Here is a 20,689-nt window from a genome sequence, read left to right on the forward strand (position 1 = left end):
GTACATAACTTACTAAGTGGTCATTCTGATAAATCTCACACCCACCTGGCACCATGCATAGTTATTACAATATTATTGACTATATTCCCTGTGCTGTACTTTAACATCCCCATGACTATTCTGTAACCACCAATTTGTATTTCTTAATCCCTTCAGCTTGTACACTTACCCCCCCGCCCCCGCAACCCCCCTGCCCTCTGGCAACTGTCAAAATGCTCTCGATGAGTCTGTTTCAGCTCTGCTTGTTTATGTGTTTTGCTTTTTAGATTCAATTGTTGATAGATATGTATGTATTGCCATTTTAATGCTCATATTCCGTCATCTTCTTCCCTTCTTCTTCTTCTTCTTCTAGACCCTCTAACATTTCATATGATATTGGTTTGGTGGTAATGATCTCCTTTAGTTTTTCCTTGTCTGGGAAGGTTTTTATCTGTCCTTTGATTCTGAATGATAGCTTTGCTGGGTGGAGTAATCTAGTTTGTAGCTCCTTGCTTTTCATCACTTTGAATATTTTGTGTCACTCCCTCTGACCTGCAAGGTTTCTGTTGAGAAATCAGCTGACAGTCTGATGGGAGCTCCCTTGTAGGTAAACTAACTGCTTTTCTGTTACTGCTTTTAAGATGTCTTTAACTTTTTGCATTTTAAGTAGGATGTGTCTTGGTGTGGGCCTCTGAGTTCATCTTGTTTGGGACTCTGTGCTTCCTAGACTTGTATATCTATTTCTTTCACCAGGTTAGGGAATTTTTCTGTCATTTTTTTTTTCAAATAGGTTTTCAATTTCTTGCTCTCTCTCTCTTCTTCCAGCACCCCCATGATGCAAATATTGGTACACTTGAAGTTGTCCCAGAGGCTCTTTACACTATTCTTGTTTTCTTTTATTTTTATATTTTTTATTCTTTTTGCTGTTCTGATTGAGTGGTTTTTTTTTTGTGTTGTTTTTTTTTTTTTGCTTCCTTATATTCCAAATTGCTGATTTGGATCCCAGCTTCATCTACTTGACTGTTGATTCCCTGTAGATTATGCTTCATTTCAGTTAGTGTATCCTTTATTTCTAACTGATCCTTCTTATGCTGTTGAGGTTCTCACTAAGTTCAGTGAGCATCCTTATAACCAGTGTTTGAACTCTGCATCTCGGAGATTGCTTGCTCCATTTTGTTTAGTTGGTTTTCTAGAGTTTTATTCTCTTCTTTCATTTGGGACATATTTCTTTGTTTCCTCCTTTTGGCAGCCTCCCTGTGTTTGTTTCTGTGTATGAGGTAGAGCTGCTAGGTCTCCCAGGCTTGGTAGAGTGGCCTAATAGGGTCCAGTGGCACAGCCTTTCTAATCACCCAAGCTGGGCCCTCAATGTGCACACACACACCCCACCCCACCCCCGTGTGGAATTAGTCCTCCTCTTGTAGTTGAAATTTGATTGCTGTTGGCATATCAATGGGAGGGACTTACCTGTAGGCTAGTCAGCTGCAAGGACTGGCTGTGACCACCGACCACTGTGGAGGATCAGCTGTGTAGGGGCCCACCCCACAGAGCAGGACTTACTTCAGTGGGGCTCTGGTGTCCTCTGAGGCCACCCCTTGAGTGTGTCATTTGTAGAGGAGGTTGGGTGGTGACACTCGGACATGGTCTGAAGCTGCCCACTGGGTGCGCTGGCTCTGGGCAAGCCCCAGCCAGACCCCAGCTGCTCTGTGATTCTGCTCTTTGTTCAGTGTCCTGTGTTTCTGCTCCAGGCTTTTCTGGGTGCCAACTATTTGTGGCTTGTTTTGTTTTTAGCCCCCTTGGCAGTGGGAGCTCCTGCTACAATCCTGGTGCTGACTGAACCACATGGTGAAGGAGAGATGGGTGTCCTCCCAGTGCCCTATTGGCTGACCCCTGGGCTCTGGGTGAAGGGCCTGGTAGTGAGGCCACTGAGGGCCAAGGCTGGATGGGAAAGCTCCATGCTGGATGCTGACCTGGTAGAAGGAGGAGGTGGACTGATGGGTTGCTGGTTCAATTCTTGGTCAGGGCACATGCCTGGGTTTTGGGCTCATCCCAAGTGGGGGGTGTGCAGGAGGCAGCCGATCAATGTTTAGCTCTCATATCGATGTTTCTCTCTTCTCCCTTCCTCTCTCTCTAAAAATCAATAAACTATTTAAAAAAAATAAGTAGAATTTAAGAACTAATTAATTTAACAGATGATTTCTTAAATTAATTAATTTTATTGTGGTAATATACGCATAACACAAAATTTGCCATTTTGACCATTTGAAAGTTTAAAATTCAGCCCAAACCGGTTTGGCTCAGTGGATAGAGTGTCGGCCTGCGGACTCAAGGGTTCCAGGTTCGATTCCGGTCAAGGGCATGTACCTTGGTTGCAGGCACATCTCCAGTAGGGGTTGTGCAGGAGGCAGCTGATCGATGTTTCTAACTCTCTATCCCTCTCTCTTCCTCTCTGTAAAAAATCAATAAAATATATATTTTTTAAAAAAGTTTAAAATTCGCCAAAACCGGTTTGGCTTAATGGATAGAGCGTCGGCCTGCAGACTCAAGGGTCCCAGGTTCGATTCCGGTCAAGGGCATGTACCTTGGTTGCGGGCACATCCCCAGTAGGGGGTGTGCAGGAGGCAGCTGATCGATGTTTCTCTCTCATCAATGTTTCTAACTCTCTATCCCTCTCTCTTCCTCTCTGTAAAAAAAATATATTTTTTTAAAAATAAAATATATTTTTTAAAAAAGTTTAAAATTCAGTAACAATACAGACTGATTCATTTGCCTGTCAGCATAACTATTATTGCTCGTCTCACATTCGGTTCTTATAAGTATATTTCTAGTAACACGTGATCTCACTCATCTAGGGGAAATGATGAACAACATAGACTGATGAACAAAAACAGACCCAGAAACAAGGAGGCATCGATCGGACTGTCAGGCCTCAGAGGGAGGGTAGGGGTGGGTAGGGGTAGGGGGGAGAGATCAACCAAGGGACTTGTGTGCATGCATACGAGCCTAACCAATGGTTAAGGACAACAGGGGGGTGGGGGCATCCGTGGGGAGTGGTGGGGGATGGGAATTGGGGGATGAGGACAAATATGTGACACCTTAATCAATAAAGAAATTAAAAAAACAAAACAAAAAATAAATAAATAAAATTCAGTAACAATTGGTACTCCACAATGTTGTGCAACCATCACTACTATTTCCAAAATGTTTTCATCACCCCAATGGAAACCCCATACTTATTAAGCAGCCCCCCTCTTTTCCCCACCCCCCAGCTCTTGGAAACCAATAATCTGCTTTCTCTCTCTATGGATTTGCCTCTTCTGGGCATTTCATAAGAATGGAATCATATACTAGGTTACCTTTCATGTCCGACTTGTTTCACTTAGCATGTGTCAGGGCTCACCCATGTTGTAGCATGTATTAGGATTTCGTCTCTTCTTTGGCTGAATGTATTCTATTGCATGGTTGGACCACATTCTACTTATCCGTTCTCCTGGTGATGGACATTTGGGTTGTTTCCCCCCTCCGCACACGCACACGCACACGCACACACACACACACACACACAGATATCCTTTTGGCTGTTGTGATAGTGTTGCTGTGAACATGCATATACATGTTTTTACATGCTTTCAATTCTTTGGGGTGTACACTTGGGAGTGGAATTGCTGGGCCATAGGGTAGCTCTATGCTAACTTACTGAGGAACTTGCAGGGGAGGACAGAGGCCTAGAGGTGGCCTACCAAGCAGCAGGCATGTCGCTGCACCCAGTGCCTCCTGGAGAAACTGAGGCTCAGCCCCACAAGGCAGTGACCCAGTCCCTGGCCAGGCTCCTCTCCCCTCTGTGGGTCACCCAGGCCACCCTCACGCTTGCAGGCAGCTCCAGGCCACCTGCAGGAAGGGGCTGTCAGGGAACCCCCCACGTGGCGGAAAGTCCAGAATTCTACAAGAGTCTCTTTGCTAATCTCCAACCAAGTGGCTGGGTGACGCCCGCATGGGGCAGGCTCGGCTGGAGGGCACAGGTGCACCTGCAAGGGGTTCATGGCTTTAAAAAAGTGAAGTGAGGACATTTTTTAATTCCCCTGGAACCATTGTGTTGCGGCTAAGGGTCCCTCAGCCAATTGGGGTGGGGTGCAGGGTGACCTTGGAGGAGGAGGATGCTCAGACGAGAGGGGCGCTGAGCTGCTGGAGGCAATGCTCAAGGGTCACCCTGAAAGCCTCAGTTCCGGGCACCCTGGCAGTGCCATTAGATGTGACATGAGTGGCTTTGCTTTCCTGAGAACAGGGGCCCACGTGAGTGAGGGGACTGGGGCCTGGGAGCGCTGATCTAGAAGCTTCCTTTGCCAAGAAAAGAAAGGCCAACCGACTGCGGGCAGGTGCAGAGCGGGGCTGGGGGGCGCGTCTGACTCGGTTACAGGGAAGTTTCCAGGCCTGCCCCCCCCCTCCCCCCGAAGCTCCCGGGCCCTGATTGGCTTCGGGGCAGCACAGCCTTTGCTCTTTCCTCGGGGCGTCGGTCGGTATAACAGGGGCCCGGCGGCCGCAGCGCTCAGCCCCGCGGAGGGAGGTGCCCGCCCAGGTGTCCGGCGAGGCTGGGAGAGCGGGAGGCAGACACGGCCCAGACGCCCCACAAGCCCGGCGGCACCCCGTGGCCGCGGGACCCCAGACGGGGAGAGGGGGTCCCCAGGTCCGCGCGCCCGGACGACAGGATGGCCGGCGAGGCCCGCGGCGGCGGGGACGCTGCGCTGCGCCGCCTCCTGAGGCTGCACCGCACCGAGATCGCCGTGGCCGTGGACAGCGCCTTCCCGCTGCTGCACGCGCTGGCCGACCACGACGTGGTCCCCGAGGACAAGTTCCAGGTGAGCCCCAACTCCGACCCCACACCCCCCCAGACTTCCCAAGCCCCGCCCAGGAGCCTGTAAGTGCGGGGGGGGGGAGGAGGGGGAAGGGGCGAGGGGGAGGGGGGAGTCCCAGATGGATCCGCCCGGCCCCTCCCGCTTCTAAGCGCCACTCTCAAGGCCCCCAACCATCCCCACGCCCCGCCCACGAGCCAGATGGACAGCCCCCAGGACCAGTTAGAGGTTGGCCCCTGCCCCCCATGCCCTGGCCCTCTCCAAGCCCCAGCCACCTGCCTGGGGGACGGTCTCCAGGGCAAATTCCAGATGTGCCCCCAACGCAGATCCCCAGTCCCCTCCCAACCCTCCCCGAGCCTATGTCCAAGCCAGGGGCAGGGTCCCCTAAGATGACTGCCAAGTAGCCCCCCCTCACACCAGCATCCCATGCCATCCTCAAGCCCGCCCCCAGCCAGGGAACCAGCTGGTGCCCAGGCCTCCCGCAGACTCCTCTGGGTTGGCATCCGCCCTCTAGGCCCACAGTGGAGGCGGGAGGAGCGGGGACTGGGGGAGCACAGAAGGGCCCCCACTCCCCGCTCTCGCCTCAGGAGACACTGCGTCTGAAGGAGAAGGAGGGCTGCCCGCAGGCCTTCCACGCGCTCCTCTCCTGGCTCCTGACCCAAGACGCCGCCGTCATCCTGGACTTCTGGAGGGTCCTCTTCAAGGACTACAACCTGGAGAGATACGCCCGGCTGCAGCCAGTCCTGGACAGCTTCCCCAAAGGTGGGGCCTGGCTGGGGGCCGGGGGGCCTGCGGGCCAGCCTCCCTGGCTGGGGGGCTGAGGTGCCTGGAGTCATGTTGCTGAGCCCCAGTGGGACTGTAAGTGGGAAGAAGTTGGGCGGGGGGGTGTTAGGGAGACTCTGGACATCACCCAGAACAGCCCTGAGTTCCAGGAGGCAAAGGCCCAGGCCTCGCCCACCTTGCCCAGAGGTCAGTTCTGGGCTTGAGGCCTGGCCCCGCCTCTGCCCGTGCCCTGCAGATGTGGACCTCAGCCAGCCCCGGAAGGGGAGGAAGCCCCCGGCCGGCCCCAAGGCCCCAGCGCCGCTGCCCAGACCCCCCACCAAGAGGAGGGCCCTGGAGGAGCCGAGGATCGCCCTGCCGGCAGCCCTGTCTCCCAGGCGCACCTCCAGCCCAGGTACGCAGTCCGCAGAGCTGTTCTGGCCATAGATCCCCTGAGAGGCCGGCACCCCAGCCCCCACCACACCTTCTCCCCAGCTGCTCTGGGAGCATCTGTCCCACCCGATCAGCAGAAGCCAGCCTGGGGGGCAGCAGGGTCCCTCTAGGTGCAGTGGGCACATTGGAGGTGGCCCAGTGCCCATGAAGTGGGCAGGCGGGTGGCACGTCCTTCTCACTGATGTGAACACCAGAGCCCTGTAAAGCCAGGGGACCCCTGGGAGCCGGAAGACCACCCCCGCTCACCGGAGCGCTCCACCCTGCCCGCCCACCGGCCCCTGAGTGGAGAGCAGGGCCGGCTGCCGCCGCTCCCCCCACAGGCTCCCAGGTGAAGGCCAAGCACCTGAAGAAGCAGGAGAGCAGCGCAGAGCCACAGTGCCTCCCGCTGGGCAATGGTGAGCAGGCCCAAGGCCCCCCCTGCTCCTGGGCCAGGGTGTGGGGGTCCAGCAGGTGGACTGGGGAGGGGGCAGTCCTCTAGGACCCGTCCTGGGACCTGGAACCATGGCATCTCACCCCAAAGCCGCACCCAGAAAAGAGGGCACGCCTCGGGCTACCCCTCCTGTGCCCATCCTGCAGGGCAGCTCTCCTCTGCTTCCTCCAGAGAAGCGTACTTGGTCCTTTGGCTGGATTCAGCTGGCCTTTTTCTGTCCCATCTGCCCCAAGACACAGGGCCCCGAGACCCTCTGTGGTCACCTGATGCCTTCCTCCCAGCACCACCCAGGGCCATGTTCCGGGGGAACCTGATCATTCCTGCCTGCCTGCCATGTCCAGTTGGCACACACACACACCCACACCCCACACACACACACACACACACAGTCTCTGCTCTGACACATGGGCTGTGTGTGTGTGTGGAGGGGCTGGGCCCCCTCCAAGGCCTGCCCTGAGCGGAAGGAGAGAAGGATTCTGCCGCCCGGGTGCCTCTTGCTCCCGACTGCCCGCATGGAGGCGGTGCTCAGGGGCCATCTTCCCAATGGGTGACCCCCGCCTGGTGCTCCCTTCCCCAGGAATTCAGACTATGTCCGCTTCGGTCCAGAGAGCCGTGGCTGTGTCGTCTGGGGATGTCCCAGGAGCCTGCGGGGCTGTGGAGGGGATCCTCATCCAGCAGGTGTTTGAGTCAGGTAGACGGTGCTGGCCCCTGAGATCCACGTCCCCCCTTAACTCTCCGGTGGCCCCAGAGCAGGCAGGACCGTGGACAAGGCAGCCAGCGTCCCCCGAGTGGTTCTGGCTTTGGAAGGGTGGGAGGCACGAGGGCTCCCCGAGATAGGGGGAAGGGGAGGAACTCCTGAACAAGCAGGCCAGGGAACTTCTGCGAGGCCAGCGGTCCAGGGCCACACCCTGGATCACCTCCCTCCACTCGGACGGGCCTCTTCAGGATCACGGGCTCACGTCCTTGAACGTCCTCAGCTTGTAAGTCTGAGGTCTGTGGGAGGCCTGTGCTGCTCAGACCTCCGGGGAGGGGCTGCTCTCTTGCAGGACAGCCTGCAGCACCCCCTCTCTGCACCTCCTTACTCCGTCCGCTGTGCTGGGCACCAGCTGAGGACACAGAGGACAGCCAGGCGCAGCTGGCCCCTCGGGGCTGCTGGAGGCCCTGGTCTCTCACCGGGGAGGACCCAGGACCCGGCAGTAGTTTCTCGGGGCTGTTATGCCGCATTACCGCTAACTGGGTGGCGTCAAGCAACAGAAATTCCAAACTTTCCTGTCTGCAAAGCCACTCTCGAGGAGGCTCGAGGGCAGAAGCCGTCCTGCCTCTCCCAGATCCTCGTTCCCTGGTTCCCTGGTTCCCTGGTTCCCTGGTTCCCTGGTTCCCTGGTTCCCTGGCTTGGCGTCTAGTCACTCTAGCCTCCGCCTCCATGGTCATGGGCCCTCCTCCCTGTCTCTCTGCGTCCTCTCCTCTTCTCACAAGGACACCAGTCACTGGACACAGGATCCAGTGCAAGCCCATTTTAACTAATTACATCTGCGAAGACCCTACATTCAAATAAGGTCCCATACCCACATTCCCAGGACATGGATTTGGGGGACACACAATACAGTTCCCAGCAGAGAACCCTCCCGACTGGGGCAGGTGGGGGAGAAGGAGCATCCGGCTGCAGAGCTCCCGGCCTCTCTGCCACCTGCTGGCCGCTGGCCGGGGCCTGCATGCCGCTGAGCGGGGCCACCTGGGCAGGCAGCCGGGCCAGTCAGCATCTCCTCCCAGGTGGCACCCAGAAGTGCATCCAGGTTGGCGGTGTTTACACTCCCAGCAAGTTTGAAGACCCCGGCGGGGGGAAGAGCAAAGCCCGCAGCGGCAGCGGCCTGAAGACCCTGGTCCGAGCAAAGGGTCCCCAGGTTGCTGCCCCTGTAAGCGCTGCCCGACAGCCACTTGGTTCCCACCTCCAGTACACACAGTGGCTGCGGGGGCTCCCCGCCCTGACTGTCTCCCCTGTTGGTGACCCTGTCTTCTCCCTGGCAGGCTGGAGAGGACCCTAGAGCAGGCCAGCAGGACAGGGTCCCGGCCCCCCTTCCCCTCCCCAGTGAGCCCCAGCTCCACCAGGTAACTCCCAGACGTGGGGGGGGGGGGGGGGGGGGGGTGCCCTCATCCCCATGACGCCAGGGCTTGCCACTTGTCCAGGGCAACTCACTCAGTGACTGCAGGACAGGCTAATGCCCCTGTTCACAGGGGGAACTCTTTTTTTCAATAGTATCTTTTTTCTGATAACACACAATTATAAAAATTCAAGTAAGTCAGAGAAAGTGAGACCTGCCGGGCTTTTAAAATGTTTGGTCCAGATGCCAGCTGCCCCTCGCCTCAAAACGGGCCCGTGGATGGTGGTTGCCCCTACTGGGAGCCAGGAGCCCTAGTGCCAAGCACACATTTGGGCTCCCGGCAGCGTTTCTTACTGAGGCAGAACGAGTCCCAGATCCCGACCCCTCCACACCAGGCCCTGTCTGGGCCCCAGGATCCAGCAGGACCCATGCCCGCTCTTGGCTGGCAGGTCTGGGAGGATTGTTACAATGAGTGTGCACATTGCTGTGCATGGCTGCCAGCCTGGAATTCAGGGGGCTTTTGGAGGAGGTGGCATCCAGGAGGGCATCATGGGTACATGCAGGCAAGGGCACAAGCAGACTGGAGGCCTCAGGTAGAGGGGACATCAGGTGCCCGGGGCGAACAGGAACACCTCTGGGCCTACCCCTCCTTGCCCTGTGAGGAAGGGGCAGCATGGGGGTGGGCGTGCAGGCTGGGACCACCTAGAGCACAGGTGCCTGGGAGAAACCCGCTTTCTAAAGGTTCTTCCCAAGAGAGATGGACGTGGCGGGTGTGCAGGGACTAGAGTCTCAGAGATGGAAGGGGTCGTGAGCAGGCCCGGGGAGCAGGCACTGGCCAGCAGCGGAGCGGGCCAGGGGACCGGGGTGCCCCTGGGGAACCTGCAGTGCAGCCGTTCTGGGGGAGGCTGGGCCCACCCCCTGTCCACCAGAGGATGTGGTCTCTTTCTGGTCAGAAGAACGAGGATGAGTGTGCCGTGTGCCGGGACGGCGGGGAGCTCATCTGCTGTGACGGCTGCCCCCGAGCCTTCCACCTGGCCTGCCTGTCCCCACCGCTCCAGGAGATCCCCAGGTGAGCCCGGCATGCTGGTCACCTCCGCAGCACCCGTCCACCCCCACCTGACTTCACAGCCACCTCCACCCACTGCCCCTGAGTGGGAGGCCTCCCAGATGTCTCTCGGTTCCACGGGTGGGGAGTGAGGCCCCCCTTCAGGGTGGCCTTGGCTCAGGTCACTGGGCAGTGGGGGCTGGGCCCTGGGCTGCTCCCCCTCCCCCTCCCTCACACTGTCCCCAGTCTGGCCAGCCTGGCCAGCAGGGCGCTGAGGGTGGTGAAGCAGAATGGATGCCGGAAGCAAAGAGTGGCCAGCCTGTCCCATCTCACTCCACACTCCCGGGCAAACCCCCACAAGCAGCTGACCCCTCCACCCCCAGGTGAAGTCGGGCCACAAAGCTGCACCCCAAGGGCTGGTCTACCTCCTGGTGCACCCTCCCCAGCCACCAGGAGAGCCTTGCCCTCTACCACCCGTGATCACAGGTCATGGTGGTCTGCGGGGAGGGCCTAGGAGGAGTTGTAGCCCCCGCTCTGCCCCTGCTCGCCATGTGACCTTGACCAGGTCACATCTCTCTGAGCTTCAGCTGCCTCTGCACTAAAACAAGGGGGCTCAGCCCAGGTCACTGTCCAGCTGCCCCACCCCGGACACTGACTGTCCGTCATTCTTCCATTCTCTTCCTTCCTGCCCTTAACCACGTGGTGGGGCCAGCGTATAAACACCAGCCCCGGGAGGCCCCACCTGCAGGCCAAGCCCCTGAGAGCAGGCACAGGCGGCTGCAGGTGTGGGTGCTGGGCATCTTGGGGCTCATTCGAGAAGCACCACGGGGACACTGATCTTGTTGGGGAGGTCCATCCCACCAGAGGCAAATATTGGGCATCCTTGGCTCTCGTGATGACTGGCTGGGCGGGCCCTTCCACTGTGGCTCTGCCCACTTCCTGCCTCGGTTTCCCCATCTGTGAAAGGGAAGGGTGACTTGGAGGAGCCCCCAGGCCTCCCTGAGTTTTGGGGTTGGGAAGCTGCCAAGCCTCTGCCTTGCTCTGCACGCCTCCGGCCGGTGACAACGCGAACAGTGGTACTTGGAGGTGCTCCAGCTGCCTCCAGGGAGGAGCCCAGCCAGACCTGCCAGGGGCCAAGGAGCCGCCTGCGGAGACCCCGGTAAGCACAGGCCCTTGTCCTCCTGGAGGCCCTGCCCGCGGGCCACTCCTGGGGTCGGGCCTGCCCAGCCGCTGAACCACGTGCCCCCACCCTGGCCTGGCCACATCCATTCAACTGTCTATAGCAGGGCCTGAGGGGTGCCAGCTACTGGGCCGCTGCCCTTACAGTGGCCCCATTTCTCAGTGCTTGAACTGGGGTGCCTCGGCTCTGTCAGCCCAACACAAGGGATGTGCTTTGACCCCTGATAATGTTCACCCCAAAATGGTTTCGTGTCTGATGCAGCAAAGACATGAAGGATATGACACAGGCCTGGATGTAGATGGAGTGTTTACCTCGACAGTCCCCGAGGCCTCTGGGCACCCCATCTTCAGATGGGGCAAGGGTGAAGGGTAGAGGACCACAGAGCTGGGACCGCGCCCCGGCCTTTCTGACCCACGTGGCATTGCTTCCACACCAGCCCCAGTTCCCAGCAGTCACTGACGCCCTGGGTGGTGCTGGGCAGGTCCCTGCAGCCCCTCTGAGCCCCGAGCCCCTGGTTCCAGGTCATCCTGGGACTGCGGTCCTCAGGAGAGGAGGTGAAGGGACCGCTCAGGGAGCCCCCCGCTGGTATGGACACTGCTGTTGCCTACAAGCACCTGCTGAACCCACCGTCGGGCCCCCCGCTGCCCATCCTGGACCCCTCCGCACTTCGCCCCCTACTCAGTGTGGGCCCTGAGGGGCAGCAGGTGAGGGGGCGAGGGCCCTGGGGTCTGGTGTTGCCTTGAGGGTGCTCAGGGCCGCAGGAAAGTGACTCACAGGGGAAAGTGGAGGGGAAAGTGGGCAGGAGTCTAAGGGGGTTAGGAGTCAGGGCTGGGGAGGGGGGGTGAGGGGCTCTGCCAGGAGCAGCCTGATTGACCATGGGGAGGGCGGGTGGGATGAAGCTGGAAGGAGGCATAGGAGGTGGGTGCTGTGGGAGAGCACCCAGAACTGGGGGTGGGGCTCTGGAGGGGCTAGGGGAGAGGATTCCCGGAGGGATTCCTTCCGGGGCGAGGCATCCTTATTGTTCCTGAAACACCCAGCCCTAAAAGAGGCTGGACAATAAAAGGGGCTGGGATGGCATTTTGGGGAGTCCCCATGTACCCCAGCTCTTCATGCCTCTTTTGGAGAGTGCCATTTCGGAGACCCCTGCAGCCCGGAAGGGGGCCCAGGCCCACCAAGGAGGAGCGAGGTGGGGGCGCCTGGTTTCTCCGGGCTGCAGCCCAAAGGTGCAAGGCACCCTCCCTCGGGGGCTGGGACCCCAAACCACCCCTCCCCTGCGCGCGCCCCACCCGCGGTGCAGCCCCGGCGGGGTCCCTGGGATTGGGGGGGGGGGGTGCAGGATCGGTAGCGTGCCTTCCCGGCCGCCGTCACGGCGCCGTCCGCCCCGCAGGGCCCGGCGTCCGGCGCGCGGTGCGGAGTGTGCGGGGACGGCACGGACGCGCTGCGGTGCGCGCACTGCGCCGCCGCCTTCCACTGGCTCTGCCACTTCCCCGCCGGCGCCCGGCCAGGGTGAGTGCGATGGCCCGGGGGTGGGGGCGCACCCAGCGGCTCCGCGAGGGTCCCTCCTACACCCCACAACCCCCGGCCGAGCCCGGGCAGCCCCGCAGCCTGTCCTCCGCTCTGCGCAGAGCCGTCCTGCGCTGCAGGTCCTGCTCCGGAGACCCCGGCCCGGCCCCCGGGGAGGGGGCGCCCGCCCCGAGCCCTGCCCGCCCGGCTCCCGGGCCTGCCAAGGTGAGTGCCCCCCGTGGGGGGAGGGGGCCCCGCGGGGTTGAGAGGTGAAGGAAGCGCATCTGGGGAAGCTCTGGCGCCAATTTCGCGGGTTTTCATCACACCCCTCAACACGGGTTCCTTATTTCTATGCAATGGTTTTGTTTCAAGAGACTCCTTTTGGTAATTTAAATCTATTTGAAAAGGAAGCCCGCCTAAGCAATGGTCCCAGGTTGGATCACGTCTGTGCCCAGAGCTCCCCTGGCCCCCGTGCCCTTCCCCCAGCCCGGGAGTGCCCGGTGGGATGGGGTGAGGGGCGGGATGGGTGAAGGGCGAGCGGAAAGGAGACCCCACGGTGGGGTGAGCATGCACACGGGATGATGTAGGATGAACCACCCCCGCCTCCACAAAGGAAGTCCAAACTTGTTGAGCATTTTTTAAAAATATATATTTTTATTGATTGCAGAGAGGAAGGGAGAGGGAGAGAGAGAAAACATCAATGATAAGAGAGAACCACTGATTGGCTGCCTCCTGCACACTCCACACTGGGGGTGGAGCCCTAAACCCCCCCGCATGTGCCCTGACCAGAATCAAACCCGGACCTCCTGGTTTATAGGTCGATGTTCAACCACTGAGCCATACGGGCCTGGCTAGAGCATTTTTTAAAAAAAAGCATTTTTAAATTTTTTAAAAGCACACCCCACCCTGGGGATCGAGTCCACAACCCAGGCATGTGCCCCTGACCAGACTTGAACCTGGACTCTTCAGTCCACAGGCCGACGCTCTATCCACTATGCCAGACCAGCTAGGGCTGTAGAGACCTTATAAAAATTTATCTGGCTCAAAACAGGATAAGCCTGGGAGCAAGCTCTCAACAGACGGAGAAAATGCTCCCCAGAATAAAGTTTGCAGTTTCTTCTCTGCACTGAGGTTAAGGAGGGACCACAGGGAAGACGGGGTGGAGGTGGCAAAAGCAAGGCCCCGGGTGGGATACAGGAGAGTTAAGACTGTGTGCTGTCCAGAGGGTCACACTTTAGAAGGAGGAGTCTGACGGGGCATTTCAGAGGCTTGTTAACTAGATGCACAGAAACGATGGATGGGGTTGGTTTAAGGCCGTGGTCGGCAAACTGCGGCTCGCGAGCCACATGCGGCTCTTTGGCCCCTTGAATGTGGCTCTTCCACAAAATACCACGGCCTGGGCGAGTCTATTTTGAAGAAGTGGCGTTAGAAGAAGTTTAAGTTTAAAAAATGTGGCTCTCCAAAGAAATTTCAATTGTTGTACTGTTGATATTTGGCTCTGTTGACTAATGAGTTTGCCGACCACTGGTTTAAGGCAAAGAAATGCCTTTTACTAAAGGAGCTCTATGCCTCTGACCTGCCAGGTTAGGTAGGAGTTGATGATCAGATCGCCCATGTGAGGAACTTTCCATAGAACCCCATTTCCATGCACACCCCACTCTTCCAGCAGCCCTGGGTTGGGACCCTTCCCAGCCCCATCCTGCAGCCAGGAGTCCGTGGGGAGAAGTAACTCTCTCCATCCTCATTTGTCCAGGAGATGCAGCCAAGGCCCCAGCAGCTGAGCAGCAGTCGTCTGGGGCTCCCTCAGAATCTGGGGGTCCCGTTGTCCCCCAGTCAGGAGCCCCCAGAGGGTGGCGCCTCCTGCCCTAGCTGCCCTATGCAGAGGCCTCCCTGACCACATCCCTGGCCTGGAGGGATCTTTGGGGGCCCCAGGGGCCCATACAACATCCCGGCCTGCCCAGGAAGGGACTCTTGGGACCACCTGGCAGGGCTCACAGCTGCCTGTCCCCACCCATCTGCACAGGGTGTGCCCAAGCCAGCTCACTGCCTCCAGGCAGCCTTGGGGGGTAGGTCTCCCAGGAGGGGACGCCTCCCTCCAGAATATGCTTCCTTTATTGAGACCTGGTTTCTTTCCTCTTAACAGCAAAGGCCGGTTTCTTTTCATTGTGATGTAAAATGTCATGCCATTTTGGAGTCAAAGGTTGCAGCTCCCGTGGCCCCAGACCATTTCCTGAAAGCTCCTGCACACCTTGGGGCTTGGGCCTGTTTATCAGACCCACCCAGGGGGAATGCTGGCAGTTCCTGTTCTGAGCTACAAGCCGGGCGTTTTCACTTGGTTCCCCGTCAGTAGGGACTTCTGGCCGGAACCTCATTCCCTCACCTTTGCCAGGGGCATGGCTGGCTGGCCTTAGACCAGGCACTTTCCTCTCTGGACTTCAGTTTTCCATCAGTGATGGGGTTCTCTAAGAAGTCACCTCACATTCCCCAGAGGGCCACACGCAGCGTGTGGAGGCAGGAACATCTGGGGGCTTGGGGCAGGCAGCTCCCAGCTCACTCACGTCCACCCTACCTGTGCCCACTGCCTCCAGAAGGAGCTGGGTGTTAGAATTCAGTTTTCAGCCCCCCCCCGCACTCCCCCCCCCAGCACCTGCCACCCACCCCCAGCCCCTGATGCCTCTGCAGGGAGTTCTGTTTCCATGGGGATGTTCCTAACTGGGGTGTGGAAATTGGGGTGACCTCCCTTTCCTGGGTTCCAGACAGGGGACAATTCTACTGGTCACGAGCCCGTTCTGCACAGGGATGACCTGGAGTCCCTCCTGAGCGAGGTAACACATCACCTGGCCTCCACCTTGTCCTTACTGCTTCCCCTAACCCCCACCCACAAGCCAGCCAGCACCCGAGCCACAGGAGGGGCAAGGAGTCCCGGCTCTGGGCCCTCCGAGCACCCCAGGGCAACATGCTCCAGCATGGCCCTGACCCCTCTATGCACGTGAGCACACAAACGCAACAAGGGGACCCTGAGCTGCTCCCCCTTCTAGCTGGCTTGCAGGTCCTGGTGCCCAGATGTGGGGGGTTGCAGAACCTGACTTGGAGGCCATGCCTTTCCCCAGGGTGGGTGGGGGCCCAGGAGCTCTGCTGTTTGTGGCTCTCTCCCTCCTCTTCCGGACCCAGGCCTCTCTGCTGAAGATGAGCAGCTAGGTTTGCTGGGAAGAAAATGTGGCTTTTAGGGGCCTCATCTTCTTTGGACAGGAGGTCAACACCTCTGGCCATTCCCCTATCCCAGGGGGCCAGATGTGGGCGGGGCGGGCATACCTTTCCTGGGAGGTTCTGGCCGGGTCCCAGTGCGCTGGTTCTGCTCTGTCCGGCAGCACTCCTTCGACGGCATCCTGCAGTGGGCCATCCAGAGCATGTCCCGCCCGCTGGCCGAGGTGCCCACCTTCCCTTCCTGATCCAGGAGGGCCCAAGCCTCGAAGCATGGGAGGGGAAGGGGCCGAGGGAGATCGGACCTTCCCAGCCCTGCATCAGTGGACCTGTGAGTGCCCACTTGCTTGTGCCCACGGTGACTCTGCTCTGAGAGGGACAGAGGGACAAGCCCCCTCAACCCTGGAGCTGTCCTGTCCAGGTTAGAGCCGAGAGGAACGGACAAGTTCCAAGGATTGTCAATGCCGCTTACAAACATAACCGTCTTTGTAAACACGAAGCATCATGTGCACTACAATTAAAGTCACGTCTGTGTGGTTTTAACATGTTCTCCAGTGGATGGGGTGTGTTTATTTCGGGGGTCCGAACCCCTGTGTTTCTGGTGCCTGAAGTGTAGGTGGAGCTGGCTGGCTGGAAACTCACGGAAAGGGGAAGAGAATGCCGGTGAGCAGGAATCAAAGGGAGAAGCGAGCAGCTCCACGCTGCCCTCTGCCGGCAGCGCCCCGGTGCTGCCTTTGGCCCGGGAGGAAAGTCCAGGTTCCACGTTGGGCCTGGTCCCGCCCACCTCTGTCTCGGCCCGAACCGTGCTCCTGCTTGCCTCTGTTTCTGAGGGGCCAATCTCATCCACCCCAGGGCCTTTGCTGGGCTGCTCCCTCTGCTCAGATTTCCTTCCCTTGATGCTTTGCAGTCTGTTTTCTCAGCATTGAGAGCTCAGCTCCAATGCCACCTCATGCATTCAGTTATTTACTCACTCATTCAATCATTCATCCATTCATTCAAGAACCCTTCCTTGTAGATTTTCTATGCACCGAGCATTTTTCCAGCCGTGGGATATTCCAGTGGAGGGATGGACCACATACAAGAGGAAGGTGGCCTCACATGGGGTAACTGCTGTGGTACAGAGGCAGGACTGGGGTCAGAGGGTAGAAGCATGCCAGTGGAGGGGCCAGTGTGTCCGTGCAACCAATCGGAGGTCATGTGATTGGGGCACACTTGACTGAGTCACACCCAGCTATAAACAAGTCATGTGAGAGCCCCACCCCAGCCCTTAGGCCAAGCAGTAAGTGAATGACAGGGAAGGTCAGTGGGGCAGGCAAATACAGCAGGCCTCAGGTTTCTGGGAGGAAGCCCTGGGGAGAGTGGGGTCCGGGCCGGAGTGCGGACTGAGCTCCAGGAGCCTCGGAGCAGGGGCCCTAAAGGACCAGGTGGCTTCGGAAGGCTCCCTGATGGAGCTTCCAGCCCCTCTGCCCTTATTTTCCATGGCCACTGCCACGGTCTGAAGCCGGCTTCTGGATTGGTCGGCTTCTTCCTAGCTGTGTCTGTCTCCCAGAACTGCAGCGGGGGGAGCTGGGGGCCCTGGGGCCCTGCCTGGTTCTTGGCCATGTCCCCAGGGCCTGGCACAGCTGTTGGGTCAGTGTTGGTGGAGGGGGATGGCAGGGCTGTCATAGCTCCCTCACCGCAGGAACCCATGACAGAAGGCCCAGATGGGGGACAGAGGCTGGGAGGAAGGGAAGCGGCCACAGGCGTCCCTGTGAGTGGGCAGCAAAGCTAGGTCTTGTGCTGACGTGGGACATGGCTTTTGTTCCCACCCAGGGAGGCCCAGGCAGGGAGTGACAGCAGGAATAGGGGTCCCAGTCAAGACTCACAGCCCTCGGCCTCTCTGGGTCTGGCTGGCTCACACAGCCCCTCTGGGGACCCATCTTTGCCTATACACGGGCTCCTTAGGAGCACCTGCAGGGTGGGGCGAGGTACGGGCAGGCCCCCCCCCCTAGAACAGCTCATGTTTAGGGTCTATTTAGCCCTGGAGGGGTCCTGACTCCCACCAGCGTGGGGTAAGTGCCCCATACCTCTTGGTTGAGCAGCTGTTCCAGTCTGGGTCAGGCAGGCAGCGATGGGACAGACAGCAATGGGACAGCAATGCCAGGAGTGGATGAAGGAGCCGTGAATGCACTAGGAGTGTCCCAGCTTGGAGGCTGGGTCCTGGACAAGGAGAGACACCGACAAGGGAAGGACTGTAACCAGACAGTCAATGGGTCCGCGCTGCCTGTCACGACTTGAGCCAATTAAGCAGAGACAGGGTTGAAGCATATATGAGTGTTTATTCCAATTCTGCCGGCAGCATGGGAGAGCAGGAGGGCATCCACGAAAACCTTCTCTGCAGCCCCCATAAGCCAGCCGGGTACATAGGGTAGGACGAGGATTACACGGGGAAGTAGGGATTGCAGGAATGGGGAAGTAAGGACTGCAGGCCTGGGTATGCAGGCAATGTGGGACTCCATTGTTTGGACAACAAGATTGTTAATCTTTCCATGATAAAAGGCAGCTCTTGAATGAGAATGGACCACATTCCAAAGTTGACTGGCAGGTCCAAGGTTGACTGGAAGGTCCAAGGTTATCTCCCACATCAGAGAGTGGGGGTGGAGTGAGGGGGGTGGCGTACACCTCCCAGCCAGGTCAGAATGCCCTTTCTTTAACCAACACAATGCAGTCATGGTTAACAGAGCATGATTAATATTTCCCATAACCATAGCTAGTCCCCAATATCCTATTTTTGTCCCTAAAGGTCCAGACAGGAGGATTGGGAGGGAGCAGCCACAGCAGGCACAGGCTCACTCACCCAGAGCAGGGGAGGAGGGAGTGGAGTGGGGAGCCCTCCCCATCTCACAGGGGCCTGCCCACCTGAGATCCCAGCACTGCTGAGCCCTGCACCCACCCCCAGAGTGAACCAGGCTGGGTGAAGGTTGCAGAGGCCAGTGGGTATGGCATAGTGGGGATCGTAGCAGTGGGGTGCATGTTGGGGAGCTGACCAGGGCAACCCAGATGCCACGGACTCCCTGCCCATCAGCGTCCACACTCCCCCAGGGCAGCCTCACCGGGAAATCCTCTGTTGCTGGGTCCGGCCCTCTCCTCAGCCCAGTGCGGCCCTGGCACAATTGGGTCTCACCGGGTGGGTCTCAGGGCACTGGACACCCCAGCTTCATCAGAACCCCTCTCAGACAAGTCCATGGAGGCCGTCCCCAGGGAGCTCCGTGCTCCCATTGATGGCCCAGGGCTACTTCCTCAAATTTAGCTTCTCTTTAGGAGACAGCCTTCAAAGTGTGAGGGCCCGTTGACAGGTTGGAGGCTCAGCTGTCACTGTTTTTGAAATGATGAACAGTTTATGAATTGCCCTTTGTGCTGGGCCCCTGCCCCACAGCACCTGGTCCCGTTTGGAGACTCAGAGGGACTGGCTGATGTGGGGTCATTGCTAAGAATCAGGCGAAGGACCTGGTCCAGGTGGACGTGCCCAGTGGGCTCAGGAAAAGACAGTATTTCAGACACAGCGATGCTCAAGGCGGCGGGCAGGCCTGGCTCTCGGCTCGTTACCTGAACGGGGCTGAATGCACCCTCACATGCCGCCCTGAAACTGGAGCTCCCGGCGCGTGACCGTGGACTTGGTGCCCCGAGGACAGTTTGAGAGGCTGTACATCGTTAATTCCCCCAGGTGGCTCCCAGGGCTCCCAGGCACAGGCTGCTCAGTGTGGAAAAGGCTGCTCTGCTCACCCCAGCGGCCCACCTGCACCCTGACTCCAAGCTGGTGGGTAATCGCCTGGTCCCACAATGCGCTGTGTGCCCAGCTGCAGGCGCTCAGCCCGGTAGAGAGCTGCATCCACACAGGAAGTCCTTCCCTAAGTGACGCTGCTCCCCAGTCCCAGGGAGCCTCCTGCCTCCTGGCCACAGCTTCCTCGCCATCCCTGCAGGGCACAGTCCCTTTGTGACCAACTTTCAACTTCTGTGGAGTTTCATTTATTTTTTAATCTTCACCAGAGGATATTTTTCCATTGATACTTAGAGAGAGTGGAAGAGAGGGAAAGACAGAGAGAAATACCGATGTGAGAGAAACATCGATTGGTTGCCTCCTGCACGAGCCTGCTGCACCAGGGCCTGGGCTGGGGAGGAGCCTGCAACTGAGGCATGTGCCCTTGACCAGAATCGAACCCAGGACCCTTCAGTCCACAGGCTGACGCTCTATCCACTGAGCCAAACCGGCTAGGGCTGTGGAGTTACTTGTTCACTTTCCACCTCCAATCCACACCTTGTCCCCGGAGGCGGGTATGTTCTGTTGACAGTGCAGAGCCCAGGCCGACCAGAGCCGGGCACAGGGACCACTGGCAGGTACGGCCAGGATAAGCGAATAAGACTTTGAAAATGAAGTAAACGTCCAGTATTCAAGGAACGTTTTGAGAAATAATGTTATAGCCACAGACTGGGGTATTTAAAAATATATATATTTTATTGATTTTTTACAGAGAGGAAGGGAGAGGGATAGAAAGTTAGAAACATCAATGAGAGAGAAACATTGATCAGCTGCCTCCTGCACACCTCTCACTGGGGATGTGCCCGCAACCAAGGTACCTGCCCTTGACCGGAATCGAATCTGGGACCTTTCAGTCCACAGGCCGACGCTCTATCCACTGAGCCAAACCGGTTTCGGCCAGACTGGGGTATTATCCAGTCAATAAGAATGACAGCACAAGCCTGATGGGTAAACATAGGTAAGTATTACATGATATTTATTTAAATATGTATGTATGCACATATAGGCTGTGTGTATGTACACATACATATATAGAGGTGTATGTAGCCTATCTACCTATGTATAAAGAAAAAGTATGTGTGTATATATATTTATATTTACATACATACATATAGAAACAGAGAGGTGTATATACTTAGTCTATCTACTTATTAGGAAAAAGTATGTGTGTGTATATTTTAGAGAATATATACAGGGTTGGGCAAAAATAGGTTTACACTTATGAGTACTCAAAACAGTTTATTCTTGTATTGTTTTATTAATTATTGTATTATTTTCCGTACAAACAACTGTAAACCTACTTTTGCCCCACCCTGTATATAGAGAGAAGGGAGAATATGTAAAACAGAGAATATATGTGTGTATGTCTGGCTATGCTAAGGTCAAGCTGTTTCTAACGC

The 20,689-nt window shown here is 57.7% G+C and overlaps 1 protein-coding gene across 1 annotated transcript; it reads left to right on the forward strand.

The window, feature by feature from the left end:
* The first annotated feature begins 4,679 nt into the window (after positions 1-4,679).
* On the forward strand, positions 4,680-15,741 carry AIRE (autoimmune regulator). The gene is made up of 14 exons (XM_054712862.1): positions 4,680-4,829; positions 5,411-5,585; positions 5,842-5,997; positions 6,356-6,430; positions 7,043-7,156; positions 8,236-8,378; positions 8,491-8,571; positions 9,518-9,633; positions 10,684-10,791; positions 11,319-11,493; positions 12,177-12,295; positions 12,415-12,517; positions 15,049-15,117; positions 15,661-15,741. The coding sequence occupies exons 1-14, from the start codon at positions 4,680-4,682 to the stop codon at positions 15,739-15,741; spliced, it is 1,665 nt and encodes a 554-aa protein (XP_054568837.1).
* Positions 15,742-20,689: the final 4,948 nt, after the last annotated feature.

The sequence above is a fragment of the Eptesicus fuscus genome, chromosome 3 (assembly GCF_027574615.1).
Source record: "Eptesicus fuscus isolate TK198812 chromosome 3, DD_ASM_mEF_20220401, whole genome shotgun sequence".
In the NCBI taxonomy this organism is placed as follows: Eukaryota; Metazoa; Chordata; class Mammalia; order Chiroptera; family Vespertilionidae; genus Eptesicus; species Eptesicus fuscus.